Source organism: Leptodactylus fuscus, chromosome 3, assembly GCF_031893055.1.
Source record: "Leptodactylus fuscus isolate aLepFus1 chromosome 3, aLepFus1.hap2, whole genome shotgun sequence".
Lineage (NCBI taxonomy): Eukaryota > Metazoa > Chordata > Amphibia > Anura > Leptodactylidae > Leptodactylus > Leptodactylus fuscus.
Genome location: NC_134267.1, coordinates 126,176,088 through 126,198,801, shown reverse-complemented (window position 1 = coordinate 126,198,801; position 22,714 = coordinate 126,176,088). Strand labels below are relative to the sequence as shown.

The 22,714-nt window shown below is 40.6% G+C and overlaps 1 protein-coding gene across 1 annotated transcript in view; it reads left to right on the top strand.

Annotated features, from left to right (window-relative positions):
- Window positions 1-16,696, top strand: part of MEI4 (meiotic double-stranded break formation protein 4) — a 58,888-nt gene extending 42,192 nt beyond the window's left edge. Inside the window, exon 5 of the mRNA XM_075269536.1 lies at window positions 16,445-16,696. Coding sequence (XP_075125637.1) covers window positions 16,445-16,696 — 252 coding nt within the window. The remainder of the gene's footprint in view (window positions 1-16,444) is intronic.
- The last annotated feature ends 6,018 nt before the right edge of the window (window positions 16,697-22,714 follow it).

The window sequence follows — 22,714 nt, the reverse complement described above, 5'->3', positions numbered from 1 at the left end:
TGCCTTTCAGCATTTTGATACAGCCGCTAGTTAAGAATTTTTAGTTGGTTGAAGTGCAATTGTTTATACCATGCAGTTCTTGAATACCTTAGAGGAGAAGAAATGTTGTTATCTTAATGTCTGCATCCCAGAAGAAATTCACTTTCTGGACTTCAGCTGATGAGGTTGAAAAAGAATCAATGTTTCTTTTGTTTTCTTTGTATTTTGTCTTTGATTGTCTTGTTGTTAGCAATGTATTAGTAATGTTCAAACATTTTCTGTAAAGTATAGACAAAGAGCAAAAATGCCTTAGCTGCATAAAGCACATATACTGTGTACCCTGCCAAAAGTACGTAAATCTAAATTCAATTACAGAATTCATTTTTATACTAGACTTCCTTTACTTGAAAGTAACAAAGGTATTTTCATTTATGTAAATTTGTTTCTGCTTTGTCAATCCAAGATATTTTTCTTTAGCACAAAATCTTTATTCTCTTTACTGAACTTAAATGTTACAACATCCTTACTGAAATGTTAATTGTGATACTAAGTCACTAAGTTTTCTGCAACTTTACTACCCATGCACCCAGTTGGTAGATGTTGCATTATTGCCAAGGCTTCTGTGCAAGAATATGGATGGGTCCCGTGAAAGAGTACTGTCCAATCTCATCATAGGTCCTAACAATCACTAGTTATGTGATATGCAAGTTGTTAGCTATGTCTTTTACATGCATTCTAATAGATAGTAGAAAGCTTCTGTTGTTGGATGGTTAGTTACCAACTGGACCTTTTTGTAGCTGCAAAGGTTGCACATATTTTATGTCTACTCCTTTTTATTTCCATAGTATATATACTGTATTTAAAATCTTATCGGGCTAGGTTTAAAATCATAATACACAACAATACATACAAAATGTAGGTGCTTCAGCTTCTATGTTCTATGAGTAGACCAACTCTATACCAAATAAATTGAATGTATATGTTCAATAAATATGGTTAAATGTTATCTGCTGATCATGTAATAGAAAGGAGGTCCATGAAGCAAACTGAAGGTTAGCACAAGGAGTACAAGAATAAGGGTAAGCTTATAACCACATTGGTGAGGTAAGGCTTAATAAAGATTAAGTAGGTTTGTTACACATGGTAGTAGTTTAAGGAAGTGCATAGAAGTTCTAGGCAATGGTGGGTATTTTTCTTTTTTTCTCTGGAGTATGGGGGATGACCTGCAGTTTTCCCAGTTTCCCTCCTTATGTTTTCCCAAATGAGGGACAGTCAACCACTCACCCCTCAATGTTCTGAAAAGCAGAAGCATGTTCTTTTTTTATGGACTCTTGTACTTTGTGTTAAACTTTTAAATTATGGATTAAAAGTTAAATATTATATGAAGATTGCTGTTAGATGATGGATTTATATGAGTTTTAGTGTATGTAAGGATGAATTTATAGTATGCATGATAGACTGAGGTGTATTTATCTGGGGCCGGAGTCCCATTGGCATGACAGCCGGGAGCCAGTATTCAGTAGAAGCATCGAGCATAGGGTCTAAGGTCACATTGAAATCACTGCCCACTACCAGGATACTTTCTGCAAAATCCTTAAGTTCCAGATATGAGTGCAACAATCTGCCCTGATGGGAGCTGGGGAGGTAAATGGTGCAGAGTTATATGTCTGGAAGACTAGATGGCCCTTCACATCAGTGCAAGTCTTCAGGTGCTCTCAAGCAAGAGCATGGGAGATTAAAATAATAGTGTCCCTAGACTTAGGATCATGTGAGTAGCTCTGATATGAAGGGGGAACCACCTACTGGTAAGTTTGAATGGTTTGTGAGAGCATAATGAGTGTCTTGTGAATATACTACAGCCAGGTATTTATCTTTAGAGTTGATTAAAAGGAATAGTCTAGACTGTGAAGCCCTTTTACATTATGTGAGCTCACCAGCAATTCATTCTGAAATTGTGTGAACACCATTGATGCCATCACAACCAATGGGCAAAAAGCTGCACAACACAAACAACCTAGGAGAGAAAAGTAACAGAACAAACAACAACAAAAAAGTGGAGGATGTTAGAAGAAAGGAGAAGCTACAAAAAAAAGGAAGGGATAAGAGTGAAAAGGAAGGATACTGGAAGGGATTAGAGTCTGGAGGAAATTTTAGAAGGAAGTTGAGCAAAACTCAATAAACCTCAATAATGATGAGCTATATTCTCGCAATAAGAGAAGGGAGGCAAAGATAGCAAGGGGCCGGGTATGGAAAGCCACAAGCACAGAATGACATCCGGCTAAGCTAAAAATCCAGCCGAGGGAGAGGGCGCAATGAATCATGGTCACTAGGAAAAATATAATGTACATTGGGGGATACTAACAATGCAGGTATAATAATATCAGGCAAAATTACAAAAAGAGTCAGCTAAGGGCTATAGCATTAAAAATAATGAATATGATCAAGAAGCCTCTAGTTGCATCTGTCTGCTAAGGATGTAATGAATGGATGCTTAACAAGAAATAAGAATGGAGTGACAGGATGATCATAAGTGCCGGTTAAGTGGGCCCTCCTAGATACCTATCAAAACCCAAGCGGACCACGGAGGAAGTGGGCTGCATTAAAGCTACATAAGATTGGCCATCTGATTGAAGACTGGCTTTTTGATGTAGACAATCCAAAACAGTAAGCAATAGGACTCTAGAAGTCTTTAATGGTCAAACTCTGTCAATCGGAAAATGGGGCATATCTGAGCTGCATAAAATGAAGGATAACGTCAGGCATGCCTCATAGAGGGGAGCAAAACCCTTTGACAAAAGCATGATGGTTGATGGAGATGCAACAGAGGGTAAAAAGTCATGTATAGCATAGCAAAAAAACAGCTGGATTTGAAGAAGGAACCAGTCAGTATTTCAGTGAGTACAGTCATGCTTCAGATGGAAGATGGACAGACAGGTCTCGGAGGGTCGATGTAGGTATCTCCAGGGAATCTTTGTTCAATGTGCAGGAGGAAGAGCTGTCATTGTGACTTCGCATGAAAGAAGGGCAACAATCACCATCATGATCATATCAACGTCTCTGCAAAAGAGACTCCAGAGTATTCATAGATAGTCAATCAAGAAGAGTGATGAGCGTAGCATTCAGAAAGAAGTACGTTTAAGTTAGCAGAAGTACATAGCAATAATAATGCAGTCTTTCTAAGTCCATACCTATAGGTGCCCCCAGGCTCAAGAAAGGTTTCATACTGTGGCACATAGCCAATGTGCACGGCAAAGCATCAGAAAATAGGTGTACCTTATACCCTTCAAAAAGCATGTGACCATTTGAATAGACAGTAGAATAAAAAAAATTTTTGGAGTTTAGTGCAGTTGGCATTGAATGTCTAAAGGGGTGTTAGGGTCAAGTGGCTATGACTGCTGCACATCGTGCACTCTGTCACTCTGTAAGTAGCCTTCAAAGGGTGCTGAATTACTGTTTTAAAAATAACAGTGACCCGGATGGGAAGGACATCACGCGGACTTTGTTCATGAACATTCTTGAAGCGAATATTATTTTGCCTACCTCAATTTTCCTGGCCATCAAGCTGAAGAGTGAGGGCCTGTGATTCTTGTATGCTTCAGCAAGCTGGGGGATGCGGCTTTGACTGTTTGATGAATAGGACAATATACTCAAGGCTTATACTCAAGGCATTACGATAATTCAGCAATATTATATTTACAGACCTGGCACCTGGACACAGCATACAGACACCGGGGCGGGTGCCGGGCCTGTAGGAGTGTGGTGATGCTGTTCATTTCAAACTGCAGAAGTACTTATGGTACTTCTGCTAGCAGGCCCAAAACGCAGACCCTGCCCCCCCCCCCCACTGCTCTATCACACGTGGGGTGACATGGCCATACCCAGCGTTTATCTGAGTTCCAGGCCTGCTAGGCGTGGCGATGCTGCGGGCCCGGCACCCGCCCCAGTGTATGGATGCCGGGTCTGGATGCCGGGTCTGTAGCTATAATGATGGCGCTCTACTCCAGAGTGGTCACCATGGCAACCGACACCTCCATTGTAACTCTTATAGCGGTAATGCCAGAGCTCATGAGCTCCGGCATCTCCACTGTAAGAGTTACAGCAGAGATGCCCTCCACGGGTGGAACTTGAAGCCTCCAAGTGGAACCAATGCGGTTAGGCGACAGGCGCCACCATGCTCCACTATGCCCCTGGAGAGAGGAGGGAGCAGGCGTGAACGCTTTCTCAAGGGCCAACCTGAAGCGCTGAGGGAGATCCCCTGCCACCAGCAGGAGCGCTGAGGGCGGGCCTGAAGGAAAACTTTGGCCGCCAGACCTGAAAGGGGAACTGCGGCCGGCCGCTGGCAGAAACACTGAGAGGAATTCCTGGCAGCGCCGGCCCAGGTTGTCCTTCAGGTCCGTCCCTCAGTGCTCCTGCCGGGGATTCCCCTCAGCACTTCTGTAAAGGCTCTCCGGCCTGAAGTGCTTTTCTTTTGCAGGCTGCTCTATGCAAATAACAATTTTTGCAATGTATTGCAATGAATTAGCATTGTAATGCACTGCATTAGTGATCAGACCCCCTGGGGTTCAAGACCCCTAGGGGTGTAATAAATGCAAAAAAAAAAAAAAATGTAAAAAGTAAAAAAATAAATAAAGTATTAAAAATTCATATCACCCCCCTTTCCCTAGTACACATATAAAACTAATACTGTTAACACTGTGACGCACATACACAATAGGTATCCCTGTGTCCAAAAACGTCTGCTCTACAAATCTATAAAAATATTTTCCCTGTACGGTAAATGCCGTAGCGGGAAAAAAAAGTTATCTAACTGCCCCTTTCCTGAGACTGGGTTTCCCCCCCCCCACACACTTGGAATTCAGCCTGACTACAGCCTGTTCCGTCGGGAAGGGGTTAATAGGGGCACTGCAGATACCCTATATTCAGCCAGGCTGAATTCCAAGTGGGGGAAAAAAACCCAGTCCTCAAGCTCAGGGAAGGAGCAGACAGATAACTAAAACACCCCCTCCCCTTTCCCAGCACCTAGCAACTACTGCACCCAAAAACTCTGGCCATTTTAATTTTTGAAATTTTCCAGTAGCTGCTGCATTTTCCCCCCTTGGCTTATACTCGGGTCAATAAGTTTTCCAAGTTTTCTTGTGGTAAAATTAGGGGCCTCAGCTTATATTCGGGTCGGCTTATACTCGAATATATATGGTAATCTGAAACCACCATTCTGAACAGAAAGGTATTTAGATGAGGGTGATTGCCCGTAAACATACAGATGGCCAGTAAAACATCATCTAGACCAGGGGTCTCAAACTCAATTTACGCGGGGGCCGCTGGAGGTAGAGTCTGGGTGAGGATGGGCCGCATCAGGTTTTCCACAAGCTATGCTCGCCGCAATAAATTTAGCTCCGCCCAATTTAATGATGACTCCACCCATTCTTATTCATTTTTCATGTGCCCCCACACAGCATAATCCTGTACACTATATAGCCACCCATACACTATATGTCACCACATTGGGGGAAACTAGAGGGGACATGAAACTGGGGCAGCTGGAGGGGGGCATAAAACAGTGGGGGTAGTTGGAGGGGGGCAATAAATTAATGGCAGCTGAAGTGGGACATTAAACTGGGGGAAACTAGAGGGGGACATTAAACTCAGGAGGCTAGAAGCAGACATTAAACTGTAGGGGTAGGTGGACAGTAACAATAAACTGGGGACAACTAGAGGCAGACAGGTCCCCCTCCAGCTACTCCCATGGTTTAATGCCCCCTCCAGTTGTCCCCAGTTTAAGTGCCCCCTTCATCTACCCTCAGTTTCATCTCCCCCCACCATTTCTCCCCCAGTTTGATATCCCCCTTCATTTGCCCCATTTTATGTCCCCCCTCCATCTGTCCCCAGTTTAATGTCGTCCCTCCAGCTGCCCCAGTTTCATGTGCCCCATCCATCTGCCCCCAGTTTCATATTCCCCTTCATCTGCCCCAATTTCAGATACCCCCTTCATCTGCCCCCATTTTCATGCTTCCCCTGCCATCTGTGACACCAGGTTCATGTCCCCCCCTCCATTTCTGCCCCTAGGTTACTGACACACACACACACACTCCATCTCACATTCCTCTCAGTACTACATCTCTTCATCTTTCAGCCGGCACACTAAGACACACCTCCAATAGTCACGTGATGTCTGACGTCACACACATGTCCTTGAGTCTTAAACTTCAGCAGTACTAGCTTTCCACTGATCACCCATCGCTTTTATTGCTGTTATAAGAGTGGGAGAGTGATCGGAGGAAAGTTTAACTGTTTTACTTAAACTTTCCTCCGATCACTCCCCCGCTCTTATAACAGCAATAAAAGCGATGGGTGATCAGTGGAAAGCTAGTACTGCTGAAGTTTAAGACTCAAGGACCTGTGTGTGACGTCAGACGTCACGTGACTATTGGAGGCGTGTCTTAGTGTGCCGGCCGAAAGATGACTATAGCGGGACATGCAGGGAGCTGCGCGGGGGCCGCAAACTTTCATCCCGAGGGCTGCAGTTGGCCCGCGGGCCGCAAGTTTGAGACCCCTGATCTAGACGTATCATAACACTATAACATAGAAATAGTGAAAACACAAAGGAAGAGCTAAATAGTTTGTTAGGGCACATTTATTTAAAGCATCAGGAAATGTAGGGTGCCATGAGTTGTATTTTTTTTTATCTTAACAGTCTACAATGTTGTTGTTCACAGTTCACCATCAAGTATATGATAAATAAATTGAAAGACTAAACAGCTGGACCATAAATGGCTTTTCTTTTCCTTAGCCATATGCTTTTGTGAAAACAAAATATTACATTTACTCAGGAGAGCTTTAGTACATCTAGCAAAGGTTATTTTCTCATTCAGTCTCCAATTCATATTAATGGTTGGTTGCTGTTAAAACAAAAGATGTATGAATTCACATTTTAAAGGGTTTGGTAATAAATTCCTCAAAGCAGTTTCTCCTGTGTTGTACTCTGAATTCTTTTACTTTCTTTTTTTAGTAGTCTGTTTAGTGCAAATATTGTAACCAATACTTTTTATAGTGAATATTAAATTGTTATTAAACAAGCCAGCCCTCCAGAGAGACAGAGAATTTGCATATGAAGCCAGGGCATCCTTCTATTTCTAGGATTGCAGTAACGGCTAAAAGTTGCCAAAGATCACATGCATAAGCAGGGAAAACTATGAGCGACCTGCTTACACATGAAGAATTTAGCACATCCTAATAAATGACAATAACATGTGACTTAACTATTGCAAAAGTTTCATTTCTAGAAGTAGTTAACTGGAGTATTTGCAGTGCCTTAAAAGTAGTAGCTATTCTAACAGGAATGCAGACAGACTCCTCACACAACTGTCTCGAAGACTTCTCTCATGCATCCCCATACTCTGGAACTCCTGACCAAGATACATAACACTCACCCCCACAATCACAAGCTTCAAGAAGGCCCTGAAGACTCACCTATTCAGGAAGGCGTACAACCTCCAATAACACTACTATCACCACTCCACCATCTGAACAGTCACCACCTCTCACCTTCTGTCTCTCCCCCTCTCCGTCATAGATTGTAAGCCCTTACAGGCAGAGCCCTCTATTCCACTGTGCCAGTCGGTCACTGTTACGCTAGGTTCACACCTGCGTTCAGGGTCTCCGTTCTATGGTTTCCGTCTTCTGCATGCCAGAAGACGGAAACCATAGACCGGGTCCTGCCGTGAGCGTTTTATGCTCTCCGCCGCGAAACCGGATTTTTTTATCCGGACACAGAGTACTGCATGTCCGACTCTGTGTCCAGATTATAAAACCCGGTTTCGCGGCGGAGAGCGCAAAACGCTCACTGCCGCTCACGGCCGGACAGCTTTCTCACCCATTCAAATGAATGGGTGAGAAAGACTCCTGCAGGTTTCCGTCTCCTGCCTCTGTTTTAGGCAGGAAACGGAAACCTCAAGTACGGAGAGGGCAACGCAGATGTGAACGAGCCCTTAGTATCATATCTGTTTGTATTTTTTGTGTACTGTATGTGAACCCTCAAATGTAAAGCACCATGGAATTAATGGTGCTATATAAATAAACAATAATAATAATAATAAAAAGTACTGCTGCGTCATATGCGAATGGCACAGTAGAGATACGAAGTAACACTACATCAAGAACATACGGCCAATCAGAGACAGAATGCAGCCAGGAAATATAAACTTTCTTCATCCACCGTTGGTTGATCTTGACTAGATTCTTATGCCTCATTTAAAGTTGGGACTTTTGTCAAGAAATTAGACAGCGACAATGATGCAAAAAGTTCCCAGGGTTGAGTTATGCAAAGTTAAAAGAAGGTGTATTCATAGGTCCACAAATAAAAGAAATCATGGCTGACGAACACTTTCAAGACATTCTAAGTGCTGCTGAAAAAGTTGCGTGGGTGGCATTCAAGTCAGTCGTAATCAATTTCCTTGGAAATCAGAAAAGTGCTGACTATGTGAATGTTGTACAAAAATGCATTAGTGCGTATAAACATTTTGAGTGCAATCTGTCTCTGAAAATTCATTTACTCCACACGCATCTGGACTTTTTCCCAGAAAACCTAGGCGCAGTCAGCGATGAACATGGCAAGCGCTTCCACCAGGACATTTTGGTGATGGAGTCAAGCTATCAGGGTCGTTGGAGTGCAGCGATGTTGGCAGACTACTGTTGGACGCTTCAGCGTGATTTGTCAACTCATCAGTATAAGCGGAAGTCCACAGCCAAGAAATTTAAACCATGAACATGTTTAACGAATGTTTGCTCATATTTTACAGATATTAGACTTCAAACTGAAATTGTTCATCATATAATTATGTATGTTATATATCTTTTCAGTAGCTATAGCCTCTTTCATGTTTATGTTTAAAATTCATATAGCAATAACTTTTAAATACAACATTTCTTATGTTTTAAAGTAATTCAAATATAAAATTTAAGATCATGGATATTTCAAGAATGGAGAAAAACGGTTTGGATATTCAAAATCAGCATGTTCAAATTGACTATGATCGATTGTTGTATACCAATATATCTGCGGAAAGTTTTTTTTGTTGTTGTTTAGTGTTATTATAATAAGGGGTCTCTTCAGACCCCAGAGTATAATAGGTGGAGCTCCAGAGAAGGTGATGATAAATAAAGAATAATGTTACTCACTGAGTAGTACTGAAGGGGTGGCGTTCCTCACTGCTCAGTGTCATCGCTGGGCGGTAAGGAACTCCCCCTCACAGTATAGCGCTACACACAGTACTGTCAGGAGGGACATTCCCAGTTAGACTGTCAGGAACGCCATTCTGACAGTGAAGAGCTATTGGTAACGTCACCGATAGCTCTTACCCCAGTGCACATAACGGGAAAGCCAACAGTACGCTGAATTCAGCACATTGTCAGCTTTCTAGCAGTACATAAAAGCGCATGTGCCTGAGGTCGTGAAAAGGTCCTCTTTAACCTACTCCTGGCAAAGTTATCGATGGTACAGTCACTTTGAACTGAATGGACATCTGTCTTTTATCAACCCTACTAACTATGTAACTACTTAGCTGTGAATTTCTTTGGGAATTTCTAGGAGGAGCAATAGATAATCTGCTCAATACATAATTAGAAGAAATGCTGCTGCATAATTGATATTGCATGGAAATTAAAAGAATTTACTAAGCCAGACATGTCAGGAGATGTGACAGCTCCACTTTAAACACCTGCATGACGTGACACATCTATTTATTTTATGTTTAAGCTCATGCTGTATATTAGAAACTGTAACAAGCAGGGCTTTTCTCCTACGGTATGCCTAATTGTTTGCCGCAGACTTTGCTTACAATGTCATTTTCTTTGTTCTTTTTTATTTCTTAAGAAAGCAAAGCACTAAAGAATATTTTAGAAATGTGTAATGACTGAAAAATAATAGAATTAAGTATTCTACCCTGCAGCAGTGATTCTGGAGATCAGTGCCTGGGGAGTAAATTTTGTAAATATTGTAAGAAGTTGGTACTAACCCCTTTAATGATATGTATACAGAAGAATAATAATTATAGTTTGGTCACATGCTTGTTATTGGATTGGACCCTTAGGCTGACAGTAGTCCCCCCCCCCTCCCCACTCACAAAAACTAGCTGGACATAAACCATTTTATTCCAATTCTCTTATATCCCCTTTATTGTAAAATGAAATGTTGTCTTCTTGTATGTGTTACTAAAACTGCATAATATGTAGGATAATGTGTCTTGTATAACACAGCATTCATAATTCCTAATTTAATAATTCAGCATTATTCTCAGGCCACTGAAGATTTATTTTTTACTTTATAATGTTCTCATTTCCTTCTTTGCTGATCCGTTCTTCTGATAATATAGAAACAAATTTTGCTCTTGAGCACTGTCTGTTTGAAAACTGCCATGTTGACTTTCTAATATCCTCTTTTATCAGTCTACTACAAATATTATTCCTTTACATTTAAAGATCAATGTCTCTTCAGAGATGTAATATGATATAAAACAATATTTCTGTTATGCTTGCTTACCCATTATGTAGTAAAAAGAGGCATAACCTTATCTGCTTGATAAAAGAAAATTGGTCTTTGTCTCAAAATGATTTTAGCAAATTTCTTCAATGGTAGACTTATGTCTAAGACCAATTTCAGTTTTGTTTTTGCTTCTAACAAGTGTTTGCTGTTAAAAATCCACATGATTGGACTACACCAATGAGAATGAGACGTGCCCAAGATGGCACTGATGATATTGTGGTAGGCAGGTACACTCATGCACTTTTCCTGGCAGTGCTCTCTCCCTTCCCTCATAGATTGTAAGCCCTCGCGGGCAGGGCCCTCTACTCCACTGTGCCAGTCGGTCATTGTTAGTATTATATCTACCTGTATAATATGTGTATTGTATGTAACCCCCAAATGTAAAGCACCATGGAATTAATGGTGCTATATAAATAAACAATAATAAATAATAATAATAATAAAGCTGTTATAAAAAGTTCCTAGTAGACTTCATTATCTTAAACAGAAATTAAATTTTGTTAACCTTTAACTTGACTATGACATTCCTAAAAATTCTTTCAACTTATAGATTTTAAGCTCTGCATTTATTTATGGCAAGAAAATTAAAAAGTTCTTTTCATGTCTTTATTAATGTGCGGTTTTATATACCGCTAGAAAGCTGACGAGTGCTGAAGTCAGTGCACTGTCACCTTTCCTAATGTGTAGACAGTACTCTTCCATGGCATTGCATTGTCAGAGGGGGGCATTCAGTGATGGTGCTGAACTGTAAGGAACGCTCCCTCTGACAGTACAAGGCTGTGGAAGGAGAACAGTCGAGAGAAGCTTTTCTCACATCCTAGTGCTGACACTAAGCTGTAAGGCCCACCGTTCTGACAGTGGGAAGATATTGGTGCTGAAAATGATGACATATTGGTGCTGAAAATGATCTCCGGCACCAGGGCACATACTGAGAAAGCCAACAGTGCGCTGAATAACATGAACATTGAGAAGGAAATAAAGGGTCATCTTTAACAGGTCACACAAAATTATGTTATGCCATTTAAAATCAAAAACCTGAAAAAATAACTTGAATATCACTTTGCAGGGTCAAATAATCAACCAATATGTTTGTATTTTCTAACTGTTTAATGCTAATTGCACACAAACATGTGGGAGTCATTTGCTGTGATTGAATGGCATGGGCAGCACACTGATGTCATCCGTTTCCTGCCGTGCTTCGATACTATAGATACCGTATTTTTCGGACTATAAGACGCACTGGACTTTAAGACGCACCTAGGTTTTAGAGGAGGAAAATAGGGAAAAAAAAATTTTGAAGCAAAAAAAAGGTAAAAATATTTAATATATGGGAGTTGTAGTTTTGCAACAGCTGCAAGGCCACATTGTATTCTAGGGAAAGGAGGTGATTTAGAACTCTTATTTATTTAATTTTTTTATTATATATTTTTAAAGCTTTTTTTTTTTTTTTTTTTTAACTATTTTATTAGTTCCTAGGGGGCTTGAACCTGCGGTGATTTGATTGTAAGTCCCATAGACGGCAATACAACTGTATTGCCGTCTATGGGACATTCTGTATATTACTATTACGGCTGGTCATAGACCCAGCCGCAATACTAATATAGCCGCGACAGGCCTGGGAGCCTTCATTAAGCTCCCGGCTGTCACCAGAACAGGTTGGCTCCTGTGATATCGCCACGCAGGAGCCGGCCTGCAACTTTACAGGTATGGGGCCGGTGGGGACCGGCCCCGGGGGGGGGGGGGTATTTTACACTTTGGGTGGGGGGGAAGGGGCTGCCAATACAGACCCGGCATCCACTGTAATAGGCGGATGCCGGGGAGGTTTAACGCCGGCACATGTGCCGGGGCCTGAGACATCGCTATGCTCCTGTTCTGCATGAAGCCAGCAGGAGTGATGCTGCTATTGCGGGGAGGGACGGAGGAGCGGAATAGCAACATCACTCCTGCTGCTGCTGGCTTCATGCAGGACAGGAGCATAGCGATGTCTCAGGCCCGGCACATGTGCCGGTGTCTAACCCTCCCCGGGATCCGCCTTCCTATTACAGCGGATGCCGGGTCTGTATTGCGGCCACATTTGGACTATAAGACGCACCCTTCTTTTCCCCCCAAATTTGGGGGGGGGAAAGTGCATCTTATAGTCCGAAAAATACAGTACTATAGAGAATCATGGCACTCCTATTGTATTAGCTGGGGCACTTGATAGGGCTTCACCCTAGAAGTATTTATACGATATATCAGGCACTCAAAATGCGAAAATATATGAGATGTATTTTGTAGTGACATCATTTTTGGATGCCTATAACTTATAGAATACATTTTATTAACTCTTTTTTGGTGAATAAAAAAAAAAAAAAAAAAAAAACCCAGCAATTCTGGCAAAGCTTTTAACCTTTTCATTTTTTTTGCTGTGCAGCGTACAGTATGAGTAGTATGAGACCTTTTTTCTGTGGGTCAGTACGATTACAGCGATACCTCATTTTTGTTGTTTTTTTATGCGATACTAATTCTGCAGAATAAAAACACATTTGGGGACATAAATCAATGATTTTTGAATCACCTTCTTCTGAGATGTGTAACGTTTTTATTTTTCAGTTTACAGAGTTGGTCGAGGGCTTATTTATTGCAGGACAATCTGTGCTTTTCATTGGTACTGTTTTGGGAGATGTATGACTTTTTGATGACTTTTTATATCATTTTTTGTAAGGCAAAATGTGCAAAAACCTTCATTTCCGGCATTTTTTTTTTCAGTTTTTTTTCCCGACGTTCACCGTACAGGTTAAATATTATTTCACTTTTATTGTACAGGTTGTAACGGTGCAGTTATACCAAATATGTATTGTTTTTCTTAATATTTTGGTTGTAATTCATTTTATATAGGAAAAGGGAGTTTTGGGGGCTTTATGACTGTTAATTTTTTTTATTTTTTACACACTATTTTTTTTTACTTTTTTTTTTACATTTCTTTTAATTGTCCTGGTTCTATACTATAGATTAGCAATACACATGTATTGCAGTCTATAGAGGAGGTGAGCCTATGCAGACGCATAGGCTCACTTCCTCTCGTTGCGGCAGGATCAACCAGGTACTTGGGGGCACTTAGCAGCCTGGGGTCACTGGCCAGACCCTAGGCTACAAATTATAGATGCTGGTCCCCAGAATTCGCCACGGGGGGTGTCGGCAGAAAAAGACAGAACCCTTTGGATGCCACCGTCAAGGGTTAAAGTGCAGGGTGTTAGCCTGTGTCTCTCACAAACCTTTAGGATGCCGTGATCGCTATTGAGCGCAGCGTCTTAAGGATTAAACAATGGGGATCGGTGTAATCACCATCCCAGCTGTTACAGCAGGAGCCTGGCTGTCAGATACAGCCGGGCTCCCATGGTGATCGCAGGGGCTCTGCTTCTGAGCCCCTGCGATCACCATCATGTACACGCACATGGGGATGCAGTAAGTCACTACATTCTCCCACATGCATGTACGTGAGAATGCTTGAAGGGGTTAAAGAACTCTCCAAAATGTATTAAGAAAAAATTCTATCATGGTGAGTGGCACAATCCCAGTAATTACAGTCTACTTACCAAGAGGGAACCAAGTTAATGCAGTTGCTTTCTGAGGAAGGAGGAGTACTATACTATTTCAACTATTGGTATTACTAAAATTTCCACTTGTGTATATTGTTACTTAAAAACCCAGCAACTCTCACCCTGAATTTTCCCTATGGGTTCTATTTCAGTGATCAGGGCTCATGATCGAAGTCAAATATAGTATAATAGCTATCCTCCTCCAATATAGTTCATTAAATTCAAGGGAAACAGTAGGATCTTCTATTCCAAATATTGTGGTGCTCTGTCGAATAAACAGTCTTTGGGAGGCCTTGAGGAAGCGCAACAGCACGTGAAAAGGCCATTGCCTGTTTGTTTACCATACTGTCAATAATTGTCTGAATAAAGTAACCTTATTCATGAATGGTGAGTGCCGCCTATTGTTACTTCTTTTTTTTTGAGAGTATAATATCTATATATTCAATCCTCTCCTCAATAGATTTCTGAGTTATTGCCTCAATTAGCAGATATTCTGTGTGGCTGTCGGGGATAATTTATATATTATTCACTGTCAAATATCTATTAGGCCCTGGGAATGGATGATTAAGTTTCTGAGCTTAGAAAATAAAATACAGCCCCCATATCTGCTATCTAGGACCACCCACCTAGAATTAAACAAACATGAACATCATTAGTTAAATTCATTGCACGCTGTATGTAAACTCTTTCAGACATAGTGAAATGTTTTAATAAATAGAATTTCTGCAAAAAATCATTTATGGGGGGGGGGGGGGGGGTTAAGTGTGCTGCCTTCAGACTCAAGGAAATAAAAATTACAGGTAAGCCAAATTTTCACTTTCCTCATTGTCTTTAGGCAGCATAGTTGGGATGTGCATAGATAACTTAAAGTGAGGACTCCTGCGCCAAAAGCTGCTACCTTAGAACCCTCAATATCTAGTCTATAGTACTACACAGATGTAGATCATCAAACATGATGCAGTATTGCAGATGTCTTGTAATGAAACCTGAGTCCTTATTAAAACATTAAACTTTAATTAAATCTATTTAAAAAGATCTATATTGAGCCACTCGCATATATTTTCAGCTGACATATACAAGCAAAACTGGATGGGTCAGTCCCAGAGGATAAATAACAGGGTAGGTGATAACTCTTACTAGATTCAGTCTACCACTCACTCCCTCTATATATTCCTCTTGGTGCAATTTTTCCCTCTTTCAGGTGTAAGCCGATGGCTGGTCAGGTAATGGAGGGGGTGTACATCTCACGCAGAATACTCAGGTGGGTGAGATGAGAAAACTCCAGTAATGTTTGTTCTCAGCAGACAACTTTCATCTACTGAGCATTTTGGTAAATGCTCAGTATTGGGCTGGATTTTTCGGAATGACAGGTAGGATTGGTAGTGGGACCTGTCATTCCACCCCCCTCCAGTAAACACTTTGGGGATGTTCCAGCAGTGACTCAGCTGCAGAGAGTCTCCTCGTCAAGGAGGCTTAAGAAGTTACTCCAACAGCGACACTTTGGCAGAGTTTGGCTGGAGAGCCAAAGAGAGAGGTCATATTTGTGGAGCTGTGTCCTGAATGATTCTACTGGCTTTTGGATTTCTGTTACTCTAGGTGAGGTAACCTATTCTATGTTTAGTTAGAGCCTAGCTGGGCAGGCATTTATTTTTGTATTGTTTTCTTTTGTTGCTGCACTATATTTTTGGGTGAAAATAAACTCTACCTTTGTTTTGGACTAAAGAACCTGAACTTTTGTGCTTATGCCACTCCACCTAGCAACCCCAGACTCTGACACAGGATACAAGATTATTAAACAATGTTCAGCTTGTGAGTTTGCAGGAAATTATAAAATGGTATAGCCATAATCTCTTCTATTTCAGATTTTTTTTTCATTTACTATGTGTTTTTAGACTCAAAGTAGCTATGAGTGGTGCTTTGAACAGTTGCCGATGCTATAGACCCTGGCATCCAATAGCCCTCATGATTCCATGCTGACTACTAGTTTGTTCTTTACTTTCTATAATTACATATGTCTATAGATCTTTCATTAAGTCTTCTATTCTGCGCTAACGCATTTCCCATCTTACCTTCCCAATTGTTTCCTGATTAAGAGGTTCATTAGGCCGCTCATTAGTGCTGATAATGGTAAGAGGGAGAGTGGATACAAAAGAAGTCTAAATTAAATTAATATTTGTTCTAATCACCAAATCAGTATTTAAAGATATTAGTCAATTCATGTTGTTTACTATGTTTCAAATTCTATTATTATAGTCATTATAAGTATTGTCATCATTAATAACTGTTAATTAATTTGTATAACAATGGATACAACTACAATATTAATATTACATTAATATTACTATTACAGGTCCAGGCACAATACAACATAACCAAATATGAGAATATGTCTTTGCTATGTACATTGCTCGAAAATCTTCTGCAGCAGAGAAAAGAAGATCAAGAAGCATTGCACTGTGAAGTTTTTGACAGTGAAACAAAAGCGTTTGTGCAGAACCTTGACCAGACAATACTCCAGATTTCAGATGGATTTCCATTGTTTAGCCTAATCCTATGGAGATTGGGAACTTTAGCTTCACACATAGGATATGAAGAAAAATGACAACTTTCACTCTTACTGAAAATGAACATATATAAAAAAATAAACATGTAAATAATAATTGATCTTATTTTAATTAGTTCCCTTAGTTTCTCTACGGCAATAATTGTATACATGGCATGTTTATATCTTTTTATATGCTAAATATATTATTTATTATTCTTGTATTATGTTTTTTGGAATTTTATTGCCAAGGCTTTACATTATGAGTGAGATTAGTCAGGGGTGAACATAGCCTTTTTGCTGCCCAAGGCAGACTAGAAAGAGCCCTACCCCCACAAAAACAAGAAAAAGAGTGTACACGCTAATAGCTTCACACGCTACTATTGTCACACAATAAACATACACAAATTTATGAAACAGTTTTTAGAATTCTTCTTACTGTATTACTTCAGTATCAACAACATGGCATTAATAATGAAAATAACTTCCCACATCTTCTTGTTGGATGGATGAGCCCACATGTCCCCCATTCTCTATAATAGGATCACCACAGATAGCTGAGTACTGGACTTTGGCTATCTGTGGCACTCCCAATGGGAGCCACACAGGTTCGTCCATCCACCAAGTGTCATGCCTATATTCAGGCTGTATAATACTGTACAATGTCAAAAGACAGAACCACCATTCAATAAAATGATAAAATTTTTATTGAAGAAAATTATGATTAAATCCAACATAACAAGGCATGATAACAAATAATAAAGACAAAGAGGAAAAGGGGGAACCAATGCCGCCTTCTATACAATACATATGGAAAGATGTAAATCATAGACATGATGTTATTATTATACATAATGGGAAGGATACGTATATAAAATTACAATAAAGACGGCCATTAAATCACATTTCATAATCTATAAATAAATAAAAATGGACCCAGCCATGATAGTATTAAACAAATGAACACAAATGGCCATACAAAGTTTAAAGCGCGAAAAACAACTCCCCAACACTTTACCCCCTGACAAAGCCAGTATGGCGAAACGCACATCAGGGCGCATTATCATATGGTAAGATCTCTACTATCACCTTTATGTATATTACTGTAAAGTGTTAGGGAGTTGTTTTTTGCAAAGTGCCAACACATAAATTTAACCTTAATACTGTGGAGATCCACAAGTACAGACAATTATGGATCCGCAAAATACAGTTGTGTAAATGGGGCTTTACAGATCTTTCAATTATAGAAACAATATTGTACCGCATTTGGTATACTTTTGAACAGTTAATGTTCACTATTTACATTGCACAGATCTGCTTTATAGTGACGATGCAATGGTATTATGACCTATAATAATATCACATGTCTGCTATAAAACCAATACTGTGTGATATAAATAGAGATGGGCCCCCACTCAGTACAATCTGCCCCACAGTGACCCCCACACAGTAAAATCTGCTTCATAGTGGCCCCCACACAGTACAGTCTGCTTCATAGTAGCCCCCACACAGTACAATCTGCTCCACAGTGGCCTCTACACAGTATGATCTGTGCCACAGATGGGTGCCCACAGAAAGGGCTCTGAGTGCTACCTCTTGCACCCGTGCCATAGGTTCGCCATCACTACTCTATCATTTAGGTGAATACAGGGCAGTAACATTTTGTGACTTACAGGTGATGTCTCTGAATAATCCTTCACATTTCTCTTCCCTTTGGACCGCCTTGACCATTTCTTCCAGCTGTGACTTGTCTCTGTACAGTTTGCAACACAGACATCTTTGGCTCCTCACTTTTCCAGACACCTGACCCATAGGAGTAGGAGGGAAGCCTAGGCTGCTTGTGTCACATCAGGTAAAGTTACCTGCAAAGCAATGTACCTGATGGGATGCACGCCGGCCAGCGCTCCTCCAAGTTGTCCCTCCTGATAGTACCGCCTGAGGCGGCCTCCTCACTTCGCCTCATTAGAGGTGCGCCCCTGAGGTTAGTCATGTTAAAGAAGCACTCCTGTGAAAATCCCTACAGTCTTCTCCTGATAAAACACCATTTTGGTCTTGATATTTCTCTTTCTCTATGCTCCAATCTCATCATGCCTCTGCACAACATGACAAGGTTAGCTAAAGTACTGTACCATATTTGTTTGCTGGGAAACAGTGTAGTTATCCTTCTCTGTATACTCTATTCTTAAATAATGTAAAAGACTATAAAACTTTATAATAAAAGAGTTTGAGCTGTGAGTTCCGTCATTATGACAGGTGCTTTCTGATCATTCCAAATGATAGCATTTTGTTCTCCCTCTTGTGGAAAATCTGTGTAGAACAGGCCATGCAGGAAATAATCTGACTTTAAAGAGGACCTTTCATCAGATCGGGCACATGCAGTTTTATATACTGCTGGAAAGCTGACAGTGCGCTGAATTCAGCGCACTATCGGCTTTCCCGATCTGTGCCCAGTGTAAAGCGCTATCGGTCCCGGTACCGTAGGGCTTTACAGTCAGAAGGGCGTTTCTGACACTTAGCCAGGGACGTCCTTCTGCCTAGCAGCGCCTATCGCGCTGTACTGTGGAGCAGGGAGGAACGCCCCCTTCCGCTCCTGATAATCGTCTATAGACGAGCTGTGTGAGCAGAGGGAGGGGGCTTTCCTCCCCGCTCCACAGTACAGCGCGATAGGTGCCGCGAGGCAGAAGGACGTTCCTGGCTAACTTCTGACACTAAAGTGCTACGGTACCGGGACCGATAGCGCTTTACACTGGGCACAGATCGGGAAAGCCGACAGTGCTCTGAATTCAGCGCACTGTCAGCTTTCCAGCAGTATATAAAACTGCATGTGCCCGATCTGATGAAAGGTCCTCTTTAAACTGTGCTCCTGTAGTTTTTGCCACGTCCAAGTGAGATTTTAAGACCAACAAAAGAGAAGGACCCCATGAACTTACAGATAGAAAAAAATACTAAATAATACTATATGAATTATAAATACTGGGAGAATAAGGCACATAATGATTGGGGAAAAAAAATACCAGACTGCTTCTTTATGGTATCTACAAGCACAACTCAATGTATTACAATATCATCAAAAAGTTGTTTTTTTTTTTAGTTAATTCAATTGAATAAGTGAAACACATATTTTATTATTGAGTCTTTACAAACAGAGTGAACTTTTTCAAGTGTTTCTTTCTGTTAATGATTATGGCTTACAGCCAAGGAAAACCCCAAAAGTCATTATCTCAGAAAATTACAATATTATATAAGACCAACTGTAAAAAAATATGTAACATATAAGTGATGGCCAAATGAAAAGTATGTACAGTAAAGCAGGACTTTTCTCTCAGCTTCTTTTCCAGTGGACCCATTATAGTCTATATATATTCATGTGGTTTCATTGCTCCAAACTGCTATGCCCCACATTGTTCTAACACACCCTCCTTCTCTCTCGCCTTACAGTGACATGGAAACACCTATGGAAGACATGACCTACATGTTATTTACATGAGTAGAAAGAGGACACACTTAGGCCGGGTTCACACGATGTCTTTTAGCACGTAGACGCCATGGGAGCTTTTGCGGGCCATATACAGTCCTATGAAAAAGTTTGGGCACCCCTATTAATCTTAATCATTTTTAGTTCTAAATATTTTGGTGTTTGCAGCAGCCATTTCAGTTTGATATATCTAATAACTGATGGACACAGTAATATTTCAGGATTGAAATGAGGTTTATTGTACTAACAGAAAATGTGCAATATGCATTAAACCAAAATTTGACTGGTGCAAATGTATGGGCACCTCAACAGAAAAGTGACCTTAATATTTAGTAAATCCTCCTTTTGCAAAGATAACAGCCTCTAGTCGCTTCTTGTAGCTTTTAATCAGTTCCTGGATCCTGGATAAAGGTATTTTGGACAAACAATTCAAGTTCAGTTAAGTTTGATGGTCGCCGAGCATGGACAGCCCGCTTCAAATCATCCCACAGATGTTCAATGATATTCAGGTCTGGGGACTGGGATGGCCCTTCCAGAACATTGTAATTGTTCCTCTGCATGAATGCCTGAGTCGATTTGGAGCGGTGTTTTGGATAATTGTCTTACTGATATATCCATCAGTAAGGGGTGCCCATCAGTAATAGGGGTGCCCAAACTTTTTCATACGACTGTACGCTCCCATTGATTTCAATGGGAGCGTGGATCGTATACACGGCGGTATTTTGTGGCCGTGATTTTGCGGCAGCTGCAAAATAGCACCGCGTATACGGTCCCGGCTCCCATTGAAATCAATGGGAGCGTATACGGCCTGCAAAAGCTCCCGCGGCGTCTACGTGCCACATTACGTGCAAAAAGACATCGTGTGAACCCGGCCTTATAATCATTACAAAATTTATTTAATGAAAGACCAAAAGATATAATTAATCCACATAAAAACAAGACTGCAGAAGAGAACAAAACTCTAGATGGAGGTTGCAAAGCCAGGACAATTAGCACCCTGAGTGGCATGGTCAGGGAGCTATATTGGGCTCTGTGTTCGCTCCTCGCCGCCAATATATTAGAGTTCAAATTTTCATGGGGAAAAAACACCTGACCTATCTAACTGGGTTAATATGCTTTATCCTGATGACAGACTGCCTTTAAAGGTAAAAGCTCAACGATGAATCCAGCAACACCTTCTTAGTATAAAACTTAGCCTTTAATGTATAACATCCAAGATAAAAACAAACATCGATACTGGTATATTAGGGTTTGTCCATGATGGCGGATGGAAAAATAAGCGTCTGGCTGACGCATTTCGAAGCCCTACATTGGCTTCTTACTCATAGCCTGACGTTGGTAATACAAACACTACTATATATAATGAAACCCGTTAATTAGGCAGCCGTGTTAAACCGGAAATGTTATAAATAAAACAGAGAACAAAACAAAAATAAATAATAAACAACAGACATAAACATAATATGATAAAATATAATGTGACAAAAGACACTTAGACATGAAACGAAAACAAAAACATGAAAAGTTGTAATTACCAGATCTGACCTTCCGATTCACTGTTATGGAAGAATGGCAACTAAGCCGCATACATAGATCTTGGTGAATATTTGCCCTTAACAAAGATGGCTGAAAAGATCTCTGATACGCATGCTCAAAGACTTAATCTCCGATCATGTGACCTCCGATCATGTGACCTGAAAGGTCACATGAACGAAATATAACAATATTCTCCATGTAAGAAGGAAAACAAGCTTGGCAACAAGAAAAAGAGAAAAAAGAGAAAAAAAGAAGAAGAAAAAGGAAAAGAAAATCTTAACATTGACAGGTAAGTATATAAAAAGATATAACTACCTACTGGAACAAATCCCATTCCAAGTAAAATCCTATATGTATATAAGGACCTGGGTAAACAGCATCCTAAAAGTTGACAAAAGAACAAATACTGGAATAAGATTCGCCTAGACTATGTACACCCAAAAAATCCACTAAACAGATATCCCTGAAAGATGACACGCTAAATAGATGTATAGTACTCCATAGAAAGTATAGCGCTCCACAAAAGGAGGAGGTAAATCAATTTATTATGGATGTGGTGGAGTATCTACTCTACCACAATTTTTTCATGTTCCACGAGACTTTTTACCTGCAGGTGCGGGGTGTGCCAATGGGGGCGAGGTTCTCGTCCTCATTGGCAAACCTCGTCATGGCGTGGTGGGAGGAGAGGGTTATTTTTCACGCAGACAACAATTTTAGGCATAACATCAAATGGTACAGCAGGTACATTGATGACTTGCTTATTGTCTGGAAGGGTGAAACATCTAGAATTCCGGATTTTATTGAATTTATTAACAGTAATTATTTCAATATAAGATTCACATATGAATTCAATCCCAAAAAAATTAACTTTTTGGACATCACTCTCGTTGGTAATGAGGTGGAAGGCTGTGTGGAGACTGGCCTTTTCAGAAAAAAGGAGGCAGGCAATACGTTATTACATTTTGGTAGTTCCCATCCAAGACATACCAAGCGTTCCCTTCCAGTGGGTGAGTTAATAAGATTAAAGAGAGCGTGTAGCTCCAATGACTCCTATGTGACACAAAGAG